This window comes from Populus trichocarpa, chromosome 1 (genome assembly GCF_000002775.5).
Source record: "Populus trichocarpa isolate Nisqually-1 chromosome 1, P.trichocarpa_v4.1, whole genome shotgun sequence".
Taxonomy (NCBI): domain Eukaryota; kingdom Viridiplantae; phylum Streptophyta; class Magnoliopsida; order Malpighiales; family Salicaceae; genus Populus; species Populus trichocarpa.
This window is the reverse complement of record NC_037285.2, coordinates 48,579,289-48,602,720: the sequence shown is the minus strand read 5'-3', so window position 1 is coordinate 48,602,720 and position 23,432 is coordinate 48,579,289. Positions and strand designations below refer to the sequence as shown.

Genomic DNA, 23,432 nt, shown 5'->3' with positions numbered 1-23,432 from the left:
TCTCATTGTGATGTGCTTGTTGTCTCTTGCGCATATGGTTAGCTCTCTATAGTCTCTCCCCGCCCACATTCCCACCCAAAAGAGAACAAAAGGGAATGACCAAATTTTTTAGCAAATTATATAGTAAGGGATTTTATGTCAAGTCTGTATGGGGAGGGTTTTTTTTTTTTTCTTTTTTACCCTTTCTTTTACATCAAATTCTCATTGCATGGTGTCTAATAGTTTATAAAAATTTAAATTGTTGTTGGGTAATTCGAGTAGTAACGTAGTTTTAGAACTCTATCGGGTTATAGGTTTGGAGTTAACCTTTGTTGATTTAGATTAATTTTTTTAAAAAAATAATCAAAACGATATTGTTATTTTGGTTTTTTTCAAAAATACAGTTATTGTATTTTTAACCAAATCACGAGTTCACTTGAATTTTTTATAAAGTTACACAGGGTCAATTTATTTTTATGTATGTATATATTTTCAAACCTAGAATAATCCAAACTCCATGTCAATCGGGTCAAGAATTTTAAAATATAATCAGGAACAAAATATAGTTAGAATTGCTTCCAATAAAGGACTATAGTATAACACTCAAATCCAAAGTGCAAACTCTAATATTGGTAACACCTAATTAATCTTAATCAATGTGAAGAATATACATAATCAAAATAATCATTGACAAATGTCGGTTTCTGCAAGTGTTAGCTCTTAATTACTGAAACATGCCAAGCACTAAATCCAAAATTAGTCGAATTGATTGATTCAATTAGATGCAATGATGTCAGCTAATAAAAAACCAGGTCAATAATTCTTTGGATCCATTCATAATATAACTATTAATTGGCGTTATTAATTCAATGGAATATGTGATTTAAATTGCATTAAACATACAAGCCGTCAACTTTTTCTTTTTCTTTTTGAATGCTAAAGGAAATACATTGCCACTAGAAATGAATTATCACTCTAGGTGCATTCTCTGTGGTTAAATTACATATATCTACGAGATTTATTGAATGTTTTTCTATATATCTGTTTGGGAATATGATTGCAATTGATTTTCAAAATACTTTTCGTTTTAAAATGTATCAAAATGATATATTTTTTATTTTTTTAAAATTATTTTTTAGATCACTCATCAAAACGATCTAAAATATACAAAAAAAATTAATTTTTAATAAAAAAATTGAATTTTTATGGAACACGGTTTACACCGCGTTCCCAAACGGTACTAAATGTAGCCGCATTTCAAACTGTGGTTAGCCATGCGAAAATCATAAAAAAAAAATATATATCATGGTCTTTGCGGCCAACGCGTAGATAAGCACACACTTAATCAAAACATAACAATAAATATATGAACTCTAACCATTTAATTAGTAGAACAAATTAAGAAAAAAAAAAGTAGCAGCAAATACCTCTGGTTATGGACGCCATGATCGTTGGAACACGCTTCATTCCAGAACATGGATGCCCTTGAATTAGGGTTTTCTTTGTAAACAAGGGTTTAGAGTAGTGTATAGTTTCAAAGCAAGATGGACATGGAATTATACTACCAAGGGTTTTACGAAACCATAAAGTTAAAAAAAGAGTTTCCATGAAAAATAAATGGATCGTATATAGGAGTGCTGATTTTGTTACAAGAGAAGCAGAAACACATATAGAGGAAATTAAGAAGAATTGATTTGGAAAAAAATAAAAGGGTTTATTTTTTTGGGAAATAGTTTTAGGAATCCCATGAATCAAGCCATTGAAAGTGTATTTATTTTTAAGTTTTCCTTTTTAATAAGATTATTTTTATAATCTTTTCTTTAATTGATAATTAATCATGAAGAATTAATTAAAAGTTTAATTTGTCAACAAAAAGATTAGCAAAGAAATCCTAGATTGAGAGTCTGTCCTAACTTTCTTAATTAAACAATGTTTGAGTCCTAATAAATACAGTTTTCTCAATAAGTAAGACAATTTCATTTAATAATCCAAGACCTTCAATATGGAATAGGATTTGAATTTACAAAATTGAATACCCATGTTCTACCGAATCTGAACTCTCAAAAAAAAAAAAAACGAATACTAAAATTCACATTAACTAATAAATTGAATTAAATTTTTTCTGTTTGAAAATGTGGTTACGGTTGCAGTTGCTTTTTAAAGTGTTTTTCACTCAGAAAATATATCAAAATAATTTTTTTTATTTTTTTAAAATCATATTTGATATCAGCGCATCAAATGATATAAAAACACCAAAAAATTATTAATTTAAAATAAAAAAAATAAATAAAAATTTAATTTTTTTCAAAAATATTTTTGAAACACAAAAATAAATAGGGTTTAAAGAACATAAGAGATTATAAAAATTCATGATATCTTACAAATACGGTTTATTTTATCAAAGCCTCATCCTTATATATTCAAATTCAATGAATGGGATATCCACTCATCCAATTGACGAGATCTTATATATATATATAATGGCAGAAAGAATCTTTTGATGAAGGCACCATTTCTTTCAAGAGAGTTCAAATTCGAACCTCTTCTTTATAACTAAAAAAAAAAAAAAAAAGTAGAAAGAAATACTACCTATTAATTATATGATGATTAATTAATGTTATAGCTACAAGAAGGTAGACAAATTAACTTCGCCCCATGGTTTTGTTGAAGGGAAGGACAAGTACTGCCAGGCTAGCTAGCAAGCTAGTTTACATTATCCTGTATCATCGTTATCATTTCAATAAAACAAATTAATATATAAAGATATGCCTATTGTAATTATCTATGGAAGCAATATATATCGTTATTATTATTCTTAATTATTTCAATATTTTTCTGGCTTTAATATCCTTTGCTACTCAACACAAGAATGATCAAACATCAGCCATAGATCAAAATTTTGGATGATGGATCGATACTCTTCTTTTTTGTTTTAATTTCTTGTTTAATTTGCTCCCTTCGTTACTGACCAAAGAGCTCGAAAACTTTAGGTGATGCAAGCACTTGCATCACTGATGAGTTAAATTTTTTGGGTTTTTTTTTTTTTTTTTTTTTTTTTTTTGAAGTGGTTGATGATAAATTCATAGCCGGCCTTCTTAACCCCTCTAGTTTCGAAGAATCAAAACTAATTTTTAATTAACACTCAAGATAATTTTTATATCAAAACCAAGCTTTTTTTTTATCAAATTTTAAATATATAGGCCACTATATTGTCTCTTAAAAAATTTAAAAAAATACATGGATACACAAATGTGTGTTTTGGAAATGCAAAAAGTGCTTTTCAATAAAAAAAAATACACATAGAGTTTTCCTTACATCAATATATTAAAATTATAAAATAATATTTAAAAAAACATTTTAAAAATCGGGTCCAATCCCATTACCCAACGGAAAAGAAATCTAGACCCACTAAATCCATTCAAAGTCAAAGATGGGTTGACTTATATGGCAATATATATAGCATTGGCTTGGTATTGTGGTTGTGATTTATCTTTGCCGGCTTTCCTCCATTTCAGAATCCACTTTATCTCCCACTAAACAATTTCCAAGCACTTTCCATGATGTACAAATTTGGAGCTAGTCTAGCTAGCTAGCTATATGTACGCAAACAATTTACAGATCCAAAGAGATTAATTAATTAAGGTTTGAATAAATGCCACTCATGGTTTTTAACCATAATTAAACTTGAAAAAGGTGATTAATTATCATGCATGAGATTTAGAAGCATATCTAAACTAGGGTCTCACGTTCTATATATGTCGGAAAGATAAATGACAAGCTATAAGATTAGTTTTATGTATATAATTAGAGTCTAAACACAAGATGTTTTTTTTAATATATAGTTTGGTGTGTTGTTTTGTAATAAAGTTGGAAGATTTGGTCACAAAAAGGTCAAATACATGCCTTTTGTTTCTTGCATAAAAGTAAGGTTTCTTTTATGAAGTTGGGTGTGATGGTGCTGATTAAACATGCATATATAGTCATGTTTGATGAGACGTATATATTGGAGTGATGACCGATAGATGAGAGCTTTGAGCTATAATCCAAGGTTTTTGTTCTTATGTTAGAAATTTTAAAGAAATGCTTCTTCATGGGTATTTAATAGTATGGTGTATAATGATTTTTAAAAGTGTTTTTAAGTTGAAAATATATTAAAACAATATTTTTTTTATTTTTTTATATTAATACATTAAAACCATTTAAAAAACCATCAATTTTATATTTTTTTTCATAAGAAACCATTTTAAAAAGATTTTAAAAAACAGATTCTATATGTAATTTCAATCTATCTCTCAATCTTATATGTAAATTAAAGGAAAGTAATTATGAGATGGGATGTTGATGTGGTGGAGGGAGGAGAGGTGCCTTTTTTTTAATTAGTATGTGATGAATTGAATCTTTCAATGGGCCAATGATCATCAAGGATATCACCGACCCTCTTCTATTTGATGAGACATTTTGAGAATCTTCTATGCCTAGCAACAAATCTCTCTCTCTCCCTCGCTCTCTCTCTCACTAAGAGCACTTGGAGTTCTTGGCTTTGGACTCCTTCGAAAGACCATTGCTAGTTGCCAACTACATATCTTCTCACTATTTTCTAACTATATTTCATGATCCATCCTCATTCTTACACATTCTTGGCTTCCATTAATATTTCAGGAAAGCTTGACTATGTCCTCTCTCTTTCCGGGTGGCACATGTACATGATGTATGCACACGCCAAGCCAAAGTACAACCTCACAGCTATATATATACCTACACCATGAAAAATATTGGGAATTTAATGTTATATTAAATCCAATTAATGTCCAAGCCTAATAAATATGCCACATGCATCTCATCAAACAAACAAAAATCCCACATGAAGATGGGAATAGAAGAATAGGGCTATGGTTGGTGGCCTATATAGATAAATATATATAAGTTTTGTATAGGGAAATTGAATTATATATATCAACAAGATTATTAACCTAATGTAAGATTTCCAAGTTGGGGTGTCTTAGTTTGGTGGTCCTCGTTGATCCCATTTTTCTATGTCTCTTACCTTCCTTCCTGTGATCTATTTTCATGGGCTTTAATTGTCAAGCAATATAGAAGAACTTGCTAACTGGGATTCTCTCCTGTGGGGGTGGTCCAATATCCCATGGAAACCCTAGCTAAAGCCAAGCTAACTAGTAGTGACATAGTTATGGATGGATCATTCATTTGATTGGCTCCAGACAACACTTGCCCCACGTTCCTGCATGACACACCCTCCTCCCCACAAGAGAGCAGATTGAACTGGGATTCTCTGAGCATTACTATAAATTGTTTTTGTCTTTCCAAAAACACTAATCAAAAGATTTACAAGCATCCATGTCCATGTGCACCCACCACCGCAATATTTTATCATCACTGCCCATAGTATAAAAATCCGTCTCTCAGCAGTAGGATGCCACTTTCTTCGCTGATGACGAACATTTCTTTCAATAATTAATCTAATCTAATCAAAAAGTGGGGCATATATGATCAAAGAACTAATTAAGATTAAAATGGGGTGTTCTCTCTAGTTTAAATTAATATCTCGTGTTTAGTTGTCTTCGCCTGCAATGTCAATTGATATGGCAGGCGAGAGACACTTGCATAAGCATCTTGCACCACCCTACGTAAGCCGTCTACCAGCAAGTTCACCGGTTACATGGATCGCGGCCGTCGACGTCTTCTACATGGACAGCTTTGATCGACACTGCCACCGGTTTCTTTGTTTTTAATTTAATAAAAGAATAATTTTAAGATTTTAGTTTAAATTAATAATTTGATTTTTGAATAAGTTGATAGAAACACGAGGGCTCTTACCAAACCAATAATCTAGATTTTGGGTATGTGTTTTGCATTTATGAGATTTCTTTTCTGAACAAGAATGATGCTCGATCGATGCACTAATATATATATATATATATATATATATATATATATATGAGCCAATATGAGAAAGACACAGTAATTGATCGCTAGTGCTAGACATGTATTGAATTTATGAAAATTTCAAACTCCATAGAGCTCGGGAGCCCAGATGATCATGCGTGGGGTTCCTGCTTCTCACCACCAACCACAGTGCCTATTGCCTAGGCTTTTGCTAAAGAAAGAACTACTTGAACTAGCTGGACCAATTAATAACACGATGCCCTCAACTAAGGAAGCTTCTTCCCAGAGGAGTGCAAACCAAGCCTGTTTTTTTCGTTTTTTTTAATCTTATGATGATCATGATCTTGAGAACATGAGACCAATATTATTGTAATTTATGCTATATATAGGCACATTGGAAACAGCTAGCCGAACCATCTTCTTGATTGATTAGTTTATATGTGTGATATTTGACATTTAAATTAGGGTTTTGGATACTTAAGCCCTTGGATTGTGTGGCATGTAACCCTTACCCATGTGATATAAATTACTTTATCTCCAAAGAGAGGAAGCTAAAATCTTAATTTTAGCCAGTAATTGAGGGATCCTTTAGAGATCCTAAGCCCCTTTGAGTGCAAATCAAGTTCAGAAAACCATCGTCATGCATTCACATCTCTCTTAACTATGCTAGAATTCAGGGGACAGTTTGGCATAAGATGTAACGAAGCTAGCTGTTTCATGCAAACGTACTGTGGCATTGATTCTGTGTTCTGTCAAGCAAATTGTCTCGAACAAGTTCTTAAGTAATGTCTAGTGGAGCTAACTACAATATAATATATATATATATATATATATTAGTTTATTTTCATAAATTGTTTTGGTTATCACAATCTCAAATAGATATTATGACGTTTGGTTTGTGTTTAATTTTACAAGTATCTATTTTTACTCTCATATAATTAAGTAAGAAATAGTTTTTTTCCTAAAAAAACAAAGTTATTAAGCCCAGTGAAGCACTCAAATGATGAATTTGACAGATTAAGCATCAAAACTCAGGTCAATTTAATGTATCGACATCTCAATATTAAAGAAAATGTAATTTTAATTTTTTAAAAAAAAAATCAAATCATGTTTTTTAGTGGTTATCTTAATTATTTTTTGGACATGTGAAGTTAACTAAGTTATATTAAGATAATTTTATATAATTTTATATTAAATATGGATAAGATAAAAAATTGAATCAAAAAGTTTGAAGATAGATCTATTTGATGAAGTTTAATAACAATTTTTTTTGTTTTTTGGGTTTCAAGAAAACTCTGATTCGGAAGTCCCGCAGCGTAGGTAGGCGGCTCATAAAATGCCCAAAGAAGAAGAATGTTGAGCCTGAACGGAAACATCATAACATGTGGTGGTGGACTCATGGCTACCTGACCACATGACATTGCAGCCCAGAAGAATATTGAGCTGCTACAAGACACAGGGTAACTTATTTCATTGCAATTTCCGGACTAAAATGGTGATGGGCTTGAGCTTGATCGTTGTTCGGGTTTCAGACACGGAGATGGAGCTTAATTTCAATTCACACCAACTGCTCCGCCCATAAACTGATCTTCCGTGGAGACACATTTCCTCATAGCATGCCCACAACTATACCCCGAAGAAAAAACAGAATCGAGGATACAAAATATTAAAAAAAAAAAAGTGATATTTGAAAAAATTTAAACCATCCGGATAAACCTTCCACATGGATTATGAGATAGAAAAAACCTAATTAAAAAAAAATAAAAAAAATAATAATCATGAAAAGAAATTTGGGGAGCATTTATCAAGTGTAAGACACCTAAAAACATGGGTTGAACCATGTTTCAATTAACCCGTGAAAAATCTAATCAAAATAGAGTCAAACCTGTTGACTATTTTTTTTAAATGATATTATTTTGATTTTTTTATAATACAAAAAGATTTGGTTGACAAATGAATTTAAAATAAAAAAAAAATTCAAATTAACAAATGAATCCAAAATAAAAAAATAAAACCAAGAGAATGAGGACCAAATCTTAAAAAAAATAAAAAAATAAAGATTATGGATCTAATGATGAAACTGAAAACAAATTAAAATTTGATAAAATAGTGAATGATCAAAATTAAAAATCAAAATATTTATGGTCAAACCTTAAATATCATCAAATATTGAATTGAATGGCAAAATTAAAAAAAAAATCAAATTCACAAAAGAATAAAAAAAAGAATACAAATTTCCAATGAACTTAATGATGATGGATGAAATTTTAATTTTTTTAAAATGACTGAAGCCAACCCAATCCAACCTTAAAAACCTGTAACATGGATCATGAGACTGGATCACAACATAAAAGACAAATCCAAATAAATAACAATGCAAAACCCTCAATCAGCCAAAATAGTTAGGGATAAACTTGAAAAAACAAATTAAAAAAGAAGTGGTTTAAAAAATATAGATTTGAAAAGAAAGATAATTAAATTTGACACACAAAAAAAATAAAACCAAATTATAAGGGATGAAATTGAAAAACAATTTCAATCAAGAAAAGGATAAGAACAACTAAAAATAACTATCAAAAGAGTGAGGACAATATTTAATAAAAAAAATGTCAAGTGATGAAATTCAAAGAAAAATTAATTCAATCAAGGATCCAAGACCAAACACACCACAATTAAAAGAACGAAGACCAAATCTAATACAAAAATCAAGTGTAAAGTGATGAAATTTTTAAAAAAAATTAACTCAATAAATGATTCAAAATTAAATACATTGCAATTAAAAGAATGATGATCAAATCTTATATAAAAATCAAATGTTAAGGGATGAAATTGAAAAAAAAAACTTAATAAATTGCAATAAAAAGAATAAGGACTTAATTTAATTTAACAAACAAATAGCCATATATAATTTTTTTTGCAATGGCCATCATGGTTTTTTAGAAGGAGAGAGGGAGGGAGGGAAAAACTCGCGGCCGACTCTCCTTCACGTCACGGCCGCAAACATGCGCCTCACCGCTGTTATGAGACTGGTGAAATGCATTGAACGCCGCCCTGAGAGGTTATATTTAGTGCAAATAGAGGTGTTGCACGCACCACAAAAAAAGCACGAGCGATACCCACTTGTTGTCACGTACGAAGCATGCGACAACCACCTCCAAATTAAAATAATGATTTATTCATATTAAAATACTCAAATACCCCTGGCTCCACTTAAGAATTACAACAAAACCATATATAAAAAAAAAATACCCTCCCTAGCGGTCTTAATTTTTTCAGAATCAAAGGGTTATATAGTAATTTTACTGTTTAAAAAAATAAAAAAGACTGAGAAGCCCCTCTGCCCATGCTATATTTTTCTCCTCCAAGGGGATGGATTTAAATACCCTGTTTCTGTTTTTTTAAAAGACCAAAAGCGCCCTCATCGAAGCCTAATTTTTCTTGCTTTTAAGGGCAAAAGAAACATTCTAGACATTTTGTCCCCGCTAAATTTTGAAATGGTTAATGGATAATTGGATATTTTGAAAAAGACAATTATACCTTCAATTGCAAGCATAACTAGTTTTGCTATAAGGGTTAAATAGTAAAAACACTGCTTCGATGTATAGTAACACTTGTCTAGAATCACAGTAAATCATTGTTGTCTTTTGGTATTTTTTGTAACAAGAAATCATTTGTTCTACTTGGGACATCAATGCTATATAGAACATACTTATTGCATTAACATTTTCTTCTTCCTGATTTGCATTATAAGAGATAAAAACCCTCCAAATGAATTTCCATGCCTATCAATAATATAATTGGGGTTTTAAGTGTACTCTTCTACTGTCTTCTCAAAGGCTTGGGAATTGTGTGAAACATGACAGGCTCATCAAGAATCAACAAAGGAGAAACGCCGTGCACAGATTGCTCAAGGTTTCCTTTTCTTCCCCTATTTGTGTTGTCAGTGGTTGTTGCTTATAATTGTAAAGATTCTGGAGGTTTTTGGGGATTAGAATGTGATTTACAGTAGTGTTTATGGGTGTTAATAGTAGAGTCAATTAGAGACAGCGAAAAGCTAGGATTAAAACATTTTCAACTCTATAACTGCCGGTGTAGTACAGTAGTGTTTATCGTTTTGTTTCCCTTGGATGGACAAACTATGTATAAGGAAATCTGTGTAGCCTCTAAAAAAAATTATTTTTCTTTAAATTTAACCCTTTTGTTTTGCACGTATCTTTTGTTTGGAGTGCTTTATTTTTTAAATTAAGGTCGATCCTCAAAATCTCTGCTCATGGGAGTGGGCAATGGGAAATTTGATACACTTTTTTGCCATTTACTGTCACTGAAGATAATGGATGGAAGCTATTTTGTTTGCCTTATCCAGGGTTGCTTCCTCCAGGAACTCAGTTTGATCTATTCCGAGGAACAGCTGCCATGAAACAAGATATAGATGACATGTATCCAACAACACTTTCACACACCATAAAGGTAGTTGCATTAATCCAAATTTATTACTTGGACCTTTTGGAATGATATGAGAATTTTAAGAACAATGACAGGAGGGTTCAGTAGTATTCAGGCTAAAAGTGATATTTATTTTTATCCGGTTTGCATGTATTATTTTGTAGTTTTTAAATTGTCGCATTGTTCTGTAGTTTGGAACAAAAAGTAATGCAGAATGTGCTAAATTCTCACCAGATGGGCAGTTCCTTGTCTCATGCTCTATTGATGGGTTTATCGAGTTATGCTTTTGGATACTGCTTCCAGACGATGAAAAATTAGTGAATGAGTCTTTAGTGATATTTCATCTGTTGATCACTGCTAGGTGTGGGATTATGCAAGTGGAAAGCTAGAAAAGGATCTTAGTACCAGGCTGATGTGAGATGTGAGTTTGCTTTTTATAACCTTTTGTTTGCTTTTTTTTTTTATTATTATTATTATTGTTATCGATAACAGGAAAGGGATAGTGTAGTTTTTTCTGTTGATATTATATAGTTCTCATTTCGAGCCTCACCTGATCAAATCCCGTCCATTTTCTCATCTGTCCAATGTTATGGGATAGCATCTTGAAAAAGAAACATCTAAGGTCTATCCCTGCATCATATATCATCCAAAATTGAATCTCTGTCATTCACCGCACCAAACTGATGCTGCTCTGGTTATCGCGTGCTCTGTGTTAAACAGAATCCTGTATTGTTTTTTCATTGGCATCATATAGCTTTTAAAGATTCACAGGAAAACTCAAGCATGTGCCAAAACATGAGTAGAGAAAGAATGAAAAGTAGAGCATGAGAACGGATTATTTCCATGTGTCCTTTGGTTGTTTCAAATTGATTTAGGATTTACTAGTTTTTTGCTAAAAATGTAAAATCTTTTCAGGAAACTTTTATGATGCATGATGATCCTGTCCTCTGTGTTGATTCTGAGATGCTTGCATCTGGAGCAAAAGATGGGAGGATCAAAGTAAGTCATAGCCTTACATGCTTGCATCTACACCACACCTCTGAATTTTGTCTTTTTTATATCCTATATAATATCTAATGTTGTTACCTTCTCTAGTTCTCTTTACGGTTGTGCATGTTTAAATTATCCATAAAGTTTCCTTCTGAGACAATAGAGGCATTAGTTTATAATGATCTTGTGAAGAATGAGTTCTTGAGACATCTTGGTAACTCTACTGGGACCAGAAAGTGTAAATTTTTCTCAAAAGAATTAGGGGGAGCCAAAAAAAAGTCATGAAAAGTTCTTAAGACCTGACACTTTAAGTTTGATTGTGGTTGGTATGCATTTGAATTTATTGATTTGCAGATTGTAAGGACTTAGAGAATGCTTTATGAGTGGAGGAAAACATTTTGTTATTTACATGGAATAGCGGTGATGTTTTAGCACACCTTTTTGTATTTAAGCTTTGTGTGTTTTTCCAGCTCGGGTGAAATTTGCATTGCTGGTCAGGGCTTATGGAAAAATTATTAAAGTTGGAATTTGACTTTGCCATATGCAATGAACTTTGTTAACATGCAATTTTTCTCAGGTCTGGTGTACAAGGACTGGTCAATGCTTGCGTTGTATTGAATGTGCACATTCTCAGGGAGTCACGAGTCTTGCTTTCTCTTGTGATGGAAGCCAGCTGCTAAGTGCATCGTTTGACAACACACCCAGGTTCGATTAAATTAATGGACTTTTTTATTTTGTGTATAGCAAGTTAATTTTGTCTATAGTGTCTCTGCTCACCACTATAATCAGTTGACACCTTTTAACACTATTATCTTTATCTCTATTTTATCGTGTGGTCATTGAATTTCTAACTTTAGTCATTCCCTTATCCATACAACAGTTATTTTCTTGCTATTAATTTTATGTGAATGATGCCATCTTCACTAGTGATGGAACTCGTGTTGTTACTGACTCCAGTGATTGCACAGTCAAGGTGAGTCACTCATTAAGCTGCAGCATTTTCATTAGGTTACATTCCTTTTCTCTCGCAGCTATAACAAATTTCCTTTTTGCCTCTTAGTAGGTTTGGGATATGAAGAGTACTGACTGTATACATACATTCAGGACACCACCACCATTGAGGGTATTTTTTCTTAATCCAATTTGCATGATCATGATCGAGCTGCATAGTCTCATGGGGCATACCTGGGATAGAATACATCCATGCTATATGTCTTGCTTTTGCCTTCTACAGCACATAGCTGATTGTTGCTTGTTGTGTGGATTGTAAGGGAGGTGATGCTTCTGTGAACTCTGTTCATCTTTTCCCAAAAAACACTGATCATATTGTTGTATGTAACATGACATCATCGGTATGCATTATGACACTTCATGGACAGGTAGTTTCTCTCAACTCCAGCTGATGCTAATAGTTTGTCTCTTATTTGTTACTCCTCCATGATTGGTTTTGGGGTTGGGACCAAATTTTAGATAGTGTACCAACTACTTTTTTGACAGCAAACCATTGACAGTTCTCTAGCATTTACTAGTCTTAGACCACCACAAAAGCAAACATAAACAGATTACCATTCTATAGATAGATTACAATTCTATGTTTTAGTGGTTAAGGTACTTTTTTTGTTCACTGAAACTCTTTCAGGGTGCATAAGTAGAGGAGTTTTGATAATTCATTATCAATAACATCTTGCTTTGAGTGACTGTTATGCAGGTTGTGAAGAGCTTTTCTTCAGGTAAAAGAGCTGGAGATTTTGCTGCAGCCTGTGTATCACCAAAAGGGGAATGGATCTATTGTGTTGGTGAAGACAGGCATTCCTTCATCCACCTGATTCTGATATAAAATTTTCAATTTTGTGTTTTATTTATTTTCTCATAAAATAAGAATTCTATAAAAAAAGAAGAGAAGGATGAAATGAAAATGTCATTTATTGCTGAGACAAGTTGAGAGATGGGTGTTTGAGACGGCTTAATTTTGTTAATAACTGTCCTCAAAATTGCCTGCAGGAATATTTACTGCTTCAGCTTCCAATCCTCTGCAAACTAGAGCATCTAATGATGGTGAGTTTTCACAATGGCGGTGGCAGGGTCTAGGGCTTTGGGTTGCTCTCTATTTCGTCCTTTTCCTTTCATCTTAAACCAGCAATCAATATATAATCTTGTAAAAATAAACTTGTTCTCAATCGAGTGTTTTGGTATAAACCCAAAAGGGAGAGAATAAAAATGAGCGAAGGGAAGAATCTGGGCTGGACTTAGCTGTCCTTGTTTCAACGAGGGCTTATTAGGTGATATAAGTTTACATGACGTTAAACTGCTATGAAATTTATGTTATCATTGCATTTTGGGGCCATTGAATTTAACAACAAACCTCCACATCTACATTGTATGGATTGGTGTTTGCTGCTTTGGTATATGAGCTGATTAGTTATCAACACTTCTGGGATTCTTCTCTGAGCATGTAGCTTCATGTTTGTGCATGGATGTTGTAACATAGAAGCTGTCCTAATTCAGTCAAGAAACTGCATAGTTTGGTGTCTTTTGCATTGGTTGCTTTTCTGCTTATTATGTGCAATTCAGTGCATAGATCATTCTAACCTTGCAAGTGCATGTTTTGACCTTTGGTACTGCCAGGTTCACGAGAAGGATGTAATAGGTGTTACCCATCATCCTCATAGAAATCTTCTTGCTACCTACAGTGAAGATTGCACAATGAAATTATGGAAGCCTTGAAATTTTTGCTTTGGCCATAATTACTTCCCTTGAAGACACCTTTCAGTTTTGTATCATTTGTTGCATTTTTGAGAAACGACTTCCATTTGTCAAAGAGCCGCCCGTAACTGGTTCAGAGTGCAAGAGTTAGGAATCGGTAGGAAGGATTGATATATGTTAGATTGGAAGATTGTCCTTGAAGATGATAATTTATTTGTCTATATCATTTGGAAGAGGGATTCTTTGTTGTAGTTTAAGATTCTGAATACATTTCTTGTATAGCAAATGAGTACAAGATGGCTATTATATTTCCCTGTCAATCTCATCTCTCTCGCATTGGAGGCACACTTGACTAGCAACCACTCTCATCCTGTTTCAGGGGAGGAGGGTTTTCTGGAAGGAAGAAGAATTGGGGTTGGGTTGCACCAATTGTAAATATTAGGCCTGCCACTTCAAGTAGCAATGTTTGGCAATATGATTGGACTTGCCGTTGCGTTGAAAAAACCTCAAAAATGTTTTTTGCGCTAACAACCTAATTTGGTAGCCATATCAAACAGACATGTGCCTGGAGGTTGGTCTCTCTGGTGTGTTTATTCGAGGAACTGTGCCTTAACTCTCTCTCTCGCATTGGTATTATGGGTTATGCCAAAACATCATTGGCTTCAGATTTTTTTGTTGAGTTTGATAAAGATGTAAAGAGTTTCTTAAGTGTGATTTATTCAAATTAATGGCAATATACTATATATATATATATATATATATATATATATATATATAATGGATGCTAAGAAACTACATTCAATATACACGTTTCACAAATACTAGGCTGAAGTCTTAAAAAAAGCCTTGAAAGATCCAATCTTTTTAAACAATGAAGAGACTCTTTAGACACCCAACTTGAATCAATCCTGCAAAAATACCAAGTCCAAAACTTAAACGAGGAAAACAACTACATACCCAATTCATTGTTAATGGGTTAAACATCACCAATGGTTTAATGGGTGGGAAAATGTGGGGTATGCATGTGCTGTGTAATGGTTTTTATGGATGCTAAGAAACTGTTTAATCAGCTTGAGTTTTATTATGCCATGCCATGGAAATGGATGATTAGAGGGTCTGTGAAAATGGGTTGCTTCGATTTCGATTTATTGTTTTGTTTTAAAATGTTGGGTTGTGGTGCTTTGCCTGTTCAAGTATACTTTTCCTTATGTAATTAAGGCTTGTACTGGTTTGAATAATGTTAGATTAGGGAAGGGATATGCTTGTTGGTAGTTCTTTGCTGAAGGGTGTTTGTTTGATGAAGTGATCGATAAAGATTGTGTTTTGTGCAATGTGGAACTTGCTGAAGTGGCTTCAAGATATCTCCTTGACTTGGACCCAAAAATCTCTGGTTACTATTTATTGCTTTCACATGTACTTGCCGACTCTGAACAATGGAGGAGTGTGCGTTGGATACGACATTTGACGAAAGATAGAGGAGTCTACAAAGTTCCTGGATGCAGTTGGATTTGTGGTCACCAACACCTCTCATATGTTTTATGCTGCAGATGAAAGTCACCCAGAGTAGCCTCAGATCTATTCCTCACTGAAGAGTCTGCTCCTAGAGCTAAGAAAAGAAGGTTATGTTCCTCAAGCTGTACGAACAGCTTCTTTGGAAATGACTGAATCTGGAGAATCAGACATGCATGGCACAAGCAATTTTAAGAAAAACGCAGTCAAAGGGGAAATCAAACAGGAACAGCATGAAAGATTTTCGTGGCTCGAGCATCTTCTTTGTTTGATCTTATATCGATCCAAATGAGGTGAGGTTAGAACAAAAAACTAGTTTTCATTTTCTTTCATTGTCTGTGGTTTACTATTATTTTTTTTGTGTTGAATAATGAAATTGGTTAACTTTTATTTAATTTTCAGCTTTATATTACTTTGTGTCTCGAAAAGTAGGCTTTCGCAAGTTTTAAAAAAATTCAGTGCAACATGACATGCTTTCCAAGAATTCACTGAGGGAAAGAACTTAACACAGATTGCTCCAGTTTTTTCTCCTTACTCACACTCTAAGTTGGTATTGCCCTAGCACCTATACTTCTTGTAATGTGAGAGTTTTAAGTGAACAAATGGCAAAGCCTCATTAATTAATATGGGATTCGCTCCTAGTCGCTGCTCGATGCCGCGGCGAATACATAGGTCACGGTGCAGAAACTCACCTCAAATGGACTACCATGCACTCTAGAGGTCATGCTGCTTCTAAAAATCTCCTTACAATTTTTCATGCATGCATCGAAATTTGTTTTGAGTGCATTTTTTTGTCTGAACTATTCTCTGACTTTCAAGTTTTGGCTACTTGGCGGTTGACTCATTCAGGATCGCTTCCTTCTGGGACACAGTTCCACTAATTTCTCGAAATAGCTGGTATGAAATGAAGATGGAGATGACATGTATCCAACAACTCCTGCACTCACCATCAAGGTTGGTTTACATATCCATGCATATTATATGTATGTGCATTGCTGTCTGACACATGCTACCGTCTTTCTGTTGGCATCTAGTTTGATGGGACAACTTTGTTTGGTTTCTGGTTTTTCCATGGCTGAAAAAGAAAAAATTGACATGACCTGTTGCTCTGTAATAGTTATGATGAAAAATTATCTTGCTGAGGACACCTCATCTGGTTTGCGGTTCCCTGCTTATTCATTGCCATATTTTTTTCAGTAAGTTGCTCTGTGCCCACACTTTCTTTCGCTGTGTAGCTCTCGTGTGCTTGCTTAGAAATTACCTTGTCAATTTCAGTGTCTTGTCCTCGTAACACCATGATTTTCCCCATCCAAATTGCGCACTTGACCGTGAACTTTTATTAGTGTTTTCTTTGAACAGCCATCCAAATTGCGCACTTGACCGTGAACTTTTATTAGTGTTTTCTTTGAACAGATATTAGAGCTCATTAATTACTTGATCAGCAGCTGGTGATAACTCCTTTGATCTAAACCGGACAAGTCCACGGTTACCAAGATCTAGCCAAAGCAATTGGCAGTTCACAGCTCTGGTGGGCACTATGCAAGGTTTGACATCCTACTTGAATTTGGAACTGGGGTTAGGGAGATCAATAGCATAAATATTAGAGGTCTGCTGGTATATACAGAATTTTTAATAGTTAATTTCAATGTCATTGCTTTGGCTTGCAAGTGCAACATATAGAAGACTACACTTGGAGAGAACTGTGTTGGTAGATAAAAATGATGTTGTCTGCAACACCATGACATCAAGAACTAGAAGGGAAAAGTAAAGCAACAAAAAGACCTCAATAATCAACAAAACTACTCGCAAGAAATTCCCTATTCCTGTATTTTCTTTTTGATAAGTTTTCATGATCTTCTGTAGCCAAAAAAAAAACATTTGTACTTTGTAGACTGTCAAAGCTAATTAGCAAGGACCATGAATCAGACACCCAGGTGTGGTTTATAATCTATAGTCTGATTACCATCTTGGTTCGTTTCCATTCTGGATTGGAACTTGTGGATTGTTTGTCCTTGATATATTCATTGACAAAGATATGCATGATGTCTCTGAAAATTCTTTTTATGTCTGATGAGCAGCGGTACTCCATAGTTGATGCAAAGGCATTGGCCGATCAACAATTCCCTTTATTGCTATACGATACAAAGTTGCAATCAAGGATAAGTATTGTTATTTTAATCCCACCATGCTTTGCTGCTTAAAGCGAGGACCAGACCCATTTTCTCCGATTAGACTAAGAACTCGGCCCCATCTTGCATGACCCTAATCTCCATATCTTACCAGCATAATTCCACCTTTCTATCTTAATCTTATTCTGATTTGGAGCATATATTCTTAATGAACCAGCTGTCTGTACTAGTATTTGAGATTGTTTCCACAGGTGGGCCACACACATGCGCCGGCGCACACACAATTCAGGCGAGAAAACGTTTAATGGCTAAAGGAGCCAACCCTTTCTGCATAGGAATTTTCGGGATTGAAACAAAATTTTTGAGATGAGGTTGGCACCTAAAAGATCTATCCAGGTTTTGAGCTTGTTTGTTTCAGGGTGGAGAATGTCTTATTCCTTAAAAGACTGCATTTCTCTTTTTGCTTCTCTCTGTGTTGCATGACTTGTGATGGAAATCAAGCTCTCTTTCTTGGCAGAACTGCTGTACATTTTAAGGGACTAGGAGTTCCTTACAATTTTTTCCCTCATTGAAGAGGTTTTAGGGCTAGAATTAATCACATTACTAAACCAATCTTTGAATACTAATTTGCTTTTTTCATGAGAGACTTGCTGTAAATATATCAATTCCAAGATAATCATGCGACACATTTTCAAGTAGGGTTAAGCAAAATAACTGAATATCAAAATTAGTTTAATTCACATAAGATTAATTCAATAAAAAAATTAAAAAAATCTATTCGGTTTGGTTTTGGTTTTAAATTTAAAAAACAAAAAAAATCTAATCAAACCAAATTGATTTTGTTAAAGATAAAATCAAAATGTCTAACTAATAAAAAAACCTGTAGATTAATTCAATTCTTTTAATAAAAAAAACCGTACTAAACCGTTTAGTTTCAGCTGATCATTCAATTCGGTTGAATTTTCCAATTGAACCACCTAACACTCATCCCTGTTTGTAAGATTTGTTTTTGGTACGAGTGGAACAAAAAGTAGGTAAGATTATGTTATTTGCAACATGATTTATCAAATTACATCACAATAACTAGAGTGGAAGTGGCTAGGTTAGCTTATATATTATTACATCATCACAAGTAGGGCCTAATGGGAGCAAGAGATCGATGTCATCCATGAAAGATGCTAATATCTGTAATCCTCTAAATAAAGTTGGATGGTATAAAATAATGCTGAGAACATAGCACTAATGAGTAATGATTAAAGTTGGGGGATGAAATGAAGGAGATAATGTGCTCAGCTGCCCATCTAAAAGCAGAAAACTCTATCCACCACTACTTTGCTAAGCAAGGGAAGCAGTCAATGTGAAGACTTGGCCTTCCCCATACAAGATTTGTGTGGATATAAAAGAGATGTCTGTCTTGGATGTAAGAGACACCTCCCATAGAAGAAGAGACATGTCCTTGGACTTTCCTTGAAACATTTATGATGAACAGACATGGGAAAGAGAGTTTCACAAGCTAAGGAACCTAAAACAAAAGCAGATAAGATGAACTCCAAAATTAACAAAAAAAAATAAACAACTAAATTTGGTTTGTTTTTCATTTGTATCACTGCTAAGATTGTTTATTCAACACATCAGAAAATTCTCCTCTAACTAGAAGTTGGTAGGCTGACTGATGTGTGGTACTGTCCGGCCTAAATTAATATCTTGTCCCAGTGGTAAAATAAGATTTATAGCTGAAATGATTTTTGTCCCGAAATTGAGGAAAGAAAAGCTATGATCAAGATTGAGAGATGGATTCCTTTTGAAATTCTAACTCCACAGCCTGCATCCATCACCACCTAGCTTGTAAACCTTTCTCAAAATTCCGAATGAATCATCACTACAGGCAGGCTGAGAAAATTAATCTTCAATATGGGACAAGGAAATCCTTCATATGTTGTGTGCTCAAATGGTTTCCCTTCATGTTCATGGGATCAAAAATAGGATCGAGCAATCATTTCTCCATTATATATTTTCAAGCTTGATGATGAGTTGATTTCTTGGTCTCCAAGATCGATGTCTAGATTTTAGGAAAATCTCACAGACATTCTGATTAGTGGATAAGTACTGATTAATTACTATGCCAAGCACTGAAGGTAGAAAATTAGGAGAATAATGATTTTCTCCCTTAATTAACAACACCAAATACACATTGGCACGAAGAACAAGGAAAGGTAATTAACCATCTCATACTAAACCCTAGCTTGCATTACAATACTACCTTGCATATTAATTACTTATAGTTGTAAACCCTAGACCAATTAAGTAGTGCTATTATTGGCTTAGTTGAACACAGGCACATCTCCTACACCGAGCACTGCAGCCTCGTCAGAGAGGGCATTTCTTGGAACAACATATCCACCATTACTAATACCCTGTTGAACTTGATAAGTACCATTTCCTGCAGTTTGTAACTTCTGTTGCTGCTGTTGTGGTGTTGGGTTCTTTCTCTTCTTCTTCTCATAAGCTATCCCTCTAGCTTTAGACTGTGCATCTCTCACTTCCCTTAAGTACAATCTCACAGCGCGTGCACCAAAAGGGTTCGTCTCAGGCAGTCCACCGTTCTCTTCAAAGGCGGCACGGAGACGGCCGATGAGAGCATCAAGGCTGCCCCATGCTTGCTTGAGAGGGCAAGAGCAAGGACACGGTGGATGGGGATGGCCAAAAAATGGACAATTTTCGCTATGCACCTTGGTCTTGCCAAACTGATCAAGATACCTCAAGAACTCCAAAACATGGGCACCACTGCACCGTGCCAGTGCCAGTGGTGGCCTGTGGTTTCTCAGGTACTGTCCGAAAGTGTTCCAGTCTCGTCGCTTTTGAGATTCGTAACGACTCAATGGAAGTGGTAATGATATTGGAGATGGCGGTGATGGTGATGGTGATGGTGATGGTAGTAGCAGTCCTTTCTGCAATTGGTGGCTCCTAGAAGCTCCTGACGAGCCACTACTCCTCGCAGAGTTACATGACATGATGGCCGCAGCGGCGGCGGCGGCAACAGCAGCTGACATGTTGTAGGTCTTGTGGGGGGTGGAGATAAGAGATTGCTTTTTTCCGTGAGGAATCACATAAGATGGGGAGAAGGGGGGGGGGGGGGGGGGGAAGAACTCATGGAAGAGAAGAGAGACGTGTGAGAGAATATATAAAGCAAGGGCTCAAAGCCTCAAAGAGAGGGATTGCAAGGAGAGAGGAAGGGTTGATGTGAGATGCAGAGAAGGAGACAAAAGAGGGACCCATGCAAAGAAACCCACGTCCTGTAAGTGATGACGGTTTGAATATCATATCACCATGGTCACTTCAGAATTTTTTCACCATTGCCCCTCCTCTTTGTTTTTAGCTCACCTTTGTTCGAGAGGCCATCCTTTACTTAGGGTACGCTCGTTGTGAATGATGCTCTTATACGGCAAACTGCGGTATTGTCGGCATAAACAAATACATTATAGTATTTTCTGTGATTATAGTTTAAAAAAATTAAAAATATAGTTTTGATATAGTGATTAATTAAATACTTTAAATTTATATTATATCACACCGTGTCACATAAATAAATGAAACTTTAGCTTTGAATTTGTTAAGTTAATTTAAATCTAACATAAAATGATATTGTTTTAAATAAAATTACAAATCAATATCCGAAATGATTTCACTTTAAACAATTTCAAAAAAAAAAAACACTCTTCTAAGTTAATTGGATTGTGGGTTCTATGATAATTTTTAAAAAAGGTATGAAAAGAAACCTAACAAGAGTTAAATTTTATATTAACAAAAATCATTGAATCTATGATTCAGATAAATTTAGAGAGTATGTTTGTTTAAGATATAAAAACATATATTACATGTTTTTTGTAAAGTACACCGCAATTTTTTTTTTAACCATCTAATAGGTGGCTCAATGGTAAGAGTTTGGGACCAAGAGATTTTCTCTTCTTGTGGTCTCAGGTTCGAGCAATGTGGTTACTAATATGATGGTCACTAGAGACTTACATGGTCGTTAACTTCAGAACTCGTGAGATTAATCGAGGTACGTGTAAGCTAACCCGAACATCCACATTAATAATAAAAAAAAAAATACATCGTGTTGCGCAAGTCTTGAACAAAGAATCTCTTGCGGATAAGAAATTGGTCACGAGCGAAAATAGATAATAATAAAAAAAATACATCGTGTTGCGCAAGTCTTGAACAAAGAATCTCTTGCGGATAAGAAATTGGTCACGAGCGAAAATAGATAAGAGAACAATATGAACACTTGGCTTAGAACCAAATTATTATCGATTGATGATGACTGATGTTACTGTTGAATTTCAAGGATGTGTAAGAAAGCATGAAACAACTAAAAAGGGGTGACATTGTTACTGTATATGAACACTGTTTACACTGAAGATAAACACTAACAAGTTGTAGTTGTAGTGGATTTACTGTTTGTATTGTAATAATTCATTTTGGTTTGGATCCAAGGATAATTGCTTTTTTTTTAGGTAAGGATGGGATTGAAAGAAAAGAAAACGACATCAAATATAAGTAGCATGCCGGAGATTTTATGTAAAATACACTTAGATTTTTTATCTTTAAAAATAATATAATTTATATAATTTTGATCTTCTTAAATTTCAAAAATTACTTTTAGTATGAAACTACTCCATTTGTATTATTCTTTGATCCCTTAATAGAGAGGTGAAAGAGAGAGGTCATCGGATTCCAGTGATGAGAGAGAAAGTCACCGTTCAAGTTATTTTCAACCACCAAAATATTTTGTATCCATGGATTTCATGCGACGAGAAAGCTTTGATGTTGGTGTTTTAGAGCTCTTAATATTGCTTGAAAAACAAATCTAAATCAAAGAAGATAAATCTAACTTGGTTTGATATCAGGTTTTCAGATTTTTTTGGCGTAACAGATTGGTTTGTGGGTGTTCCAAGAGTATTGGTAAGGTTTTTAGGGTTGAAGTGACTTAAAAATTGGATTTTTAGGGAAAAAAACACCACCCTATTTTTTTAGTTGTCACAGTGGTGACCAGAATCTAGGCTCGTCGATGATACATTGTCTGTGTATTTTTTTTCCTTAAAAAAAATAGAACATCCACCCTTTTAAAAAATTAAAACAAAATAAATCAAACTCATACATGTGGGCTTCGACTTGAAAACCCACCACCACACCTGGGATTTTCCTTTCAAGGCCGTAACACATTGGGTCATAAGCATGCGCGTCTAGGCTCTTTTTTGGCCCACGCTTGCTTCTTTTATATATATATATATATATATATATATATATATATATAGGTTAAATATAAATTTAAAGTAAAAAATTATTAAACCCGGTTAATTTCATGGCTCAGATCACATGTTTGACAAGTTAAGCCACAACATCGGAGCTATTATTTTTTTTCTTTTAATTTTTCTTTTTTAAAATAATTTTTAAATTTATATTTCAATCAATATCACCTCTCTATGATTTTGTTTTCTTATTTAATCATTTTTAAATAGAGATTTTGTTTTAATTATTTTGAGTGCATTTATTTTTTAATTTATGCTTCATGTCATTTTTCTTTGAAAAAGGTTGATGAAATGAGATATATATATCCATCACAATTATTGCAGGTTCTTATACACCACCAATTTTCAATTATTGATCATTCAATCTTCTTTCCACAATAATTACAAAATCTGACTTGAAGGCGCATCCAAGTTAAGGTTTATATCATAGACTGGAAACTCATAATAATAAAAAAACAAATTTATT

General features: G+C 33.9%; 2 protein-coding genes and 1 long non-coding RNA gene across 9 annotated transcripts; 2 read left to right on the top strand and 1 right to left on the bottom strand.

Moving 5' to 3' along the window:
- Positions 1-9,465: 9,465 nt before the first annotated feature.
- LOC18096022 (suppressor of mec-8 and unc-52 protein homolog 1) lies at positions 9,466-14,339 on the top strand. Of its 7 annotated transcripts, none has more exons than XM_024605281.2 (11): positions 9,488-9,795; positions 10,247-10,350; positions 10,518-10,747; positions 11,242-11,325; positions 11,894-12,021; positions 12,244-12,289; positions 12,380-12,439; positions 12,588-12,695; positions 13,025-13,112; positions 13,318-13,371; positions 13,942-14,339. In XM_024605281.2, the coding sequence occupies exons 4-11, from the start codon at positions 11,251-11,253 to the stop codon at positions 13,983-13,985; spliced, it is 603 nt and encodes a 200-aa protein (XP_024461049.1). In that variant the 5' UTR covers positions 9,488-9,795; positions 10,247-10,350; positions 10,518-10,747; positions 11,242-11,250; the 3' UTR covers positions 13,986-14,339. The 7 variants fall into 7 exon arrangements, 6 of the variants coding, with proteins under 6 accessions (XP_024461069.1, XP_024461064.1, XP_024461049.1 ...); XM_024605288.2 differs by having other exon boundaries at positions 9,491-9,795; positions 10,688-10,747; XM_024605305.2 differs by having other exon boundaries at positions 9,491-9,795; positions 13,025-13,122.
- Positions 14,340-14,944: 605 nt separating this feature from the next.
- LOC112323806 (uncharacterized) lies at positions 14,945-17,560 on the top strand. Its single transcript, XR_002977272.2, has 4 exons — positions 14,945-16,248; positions 16,378-16,482; positions 16,646-16,724; positions 16,942-17,560. It is a non-coding gene; the product is annotated as an uncharacterized LOC112323806 (long non-coding RNA).
- Positions 17,561-19,787: 2,227 nt separating this feature from the next.
- On the bottom strand, positions 19,788-20,850 carry LOC7480386 (protein LIGHT-DEPENDENT SHORT HYPOCOTYLS 4). The gene has a single exon (XM_024597898.2). The coding sequence runs from the start codon at positions 20,705-20,707 to the stop codon at positions 19,979-19,981; it is 729 nt and encodes a 242-aa protein (XP_024453666.1). The 5' UTR covers positions 20,708-20,850; the 3' UTR covers positions 19,788-19,978.
- Between the last annotated feature and the right edge of the window lie 2,582 nt (positions 20,851-23,432).

Bases quoted from the DNA above. Each gene is read 5' to 3' on its own strand.
- LOC7480386 (XM_024597898.2), bottom strand. From the start codon at position 20,707: ATGTCAGCTGCTGTTGCCGCCGCCGCCGCTGCGGCCATCATGTCATGT.
- LOC18096022 (XM_024605301.2), top strand. From the start codon at position 11,251: ATGATGCATGATGATCCTGTCCTCTGTGTTGATTCTGAGATGCTTGCA. The intron at 11,326-11,893 runs GTAAGTCATAGC...AATTTTTCTCAG, and splicing joins CAAAAGATGGGAGGATCAAA to GTCTGGTGTACAAGGACTGG. The intron at 12,290-12,379 runs GTGAGTCACTCA...GCCTCTTAGTAG, and splicing joins CCAGTGATTGCACAGTCAAG to GTTTGGGATATGAAGAGTAC.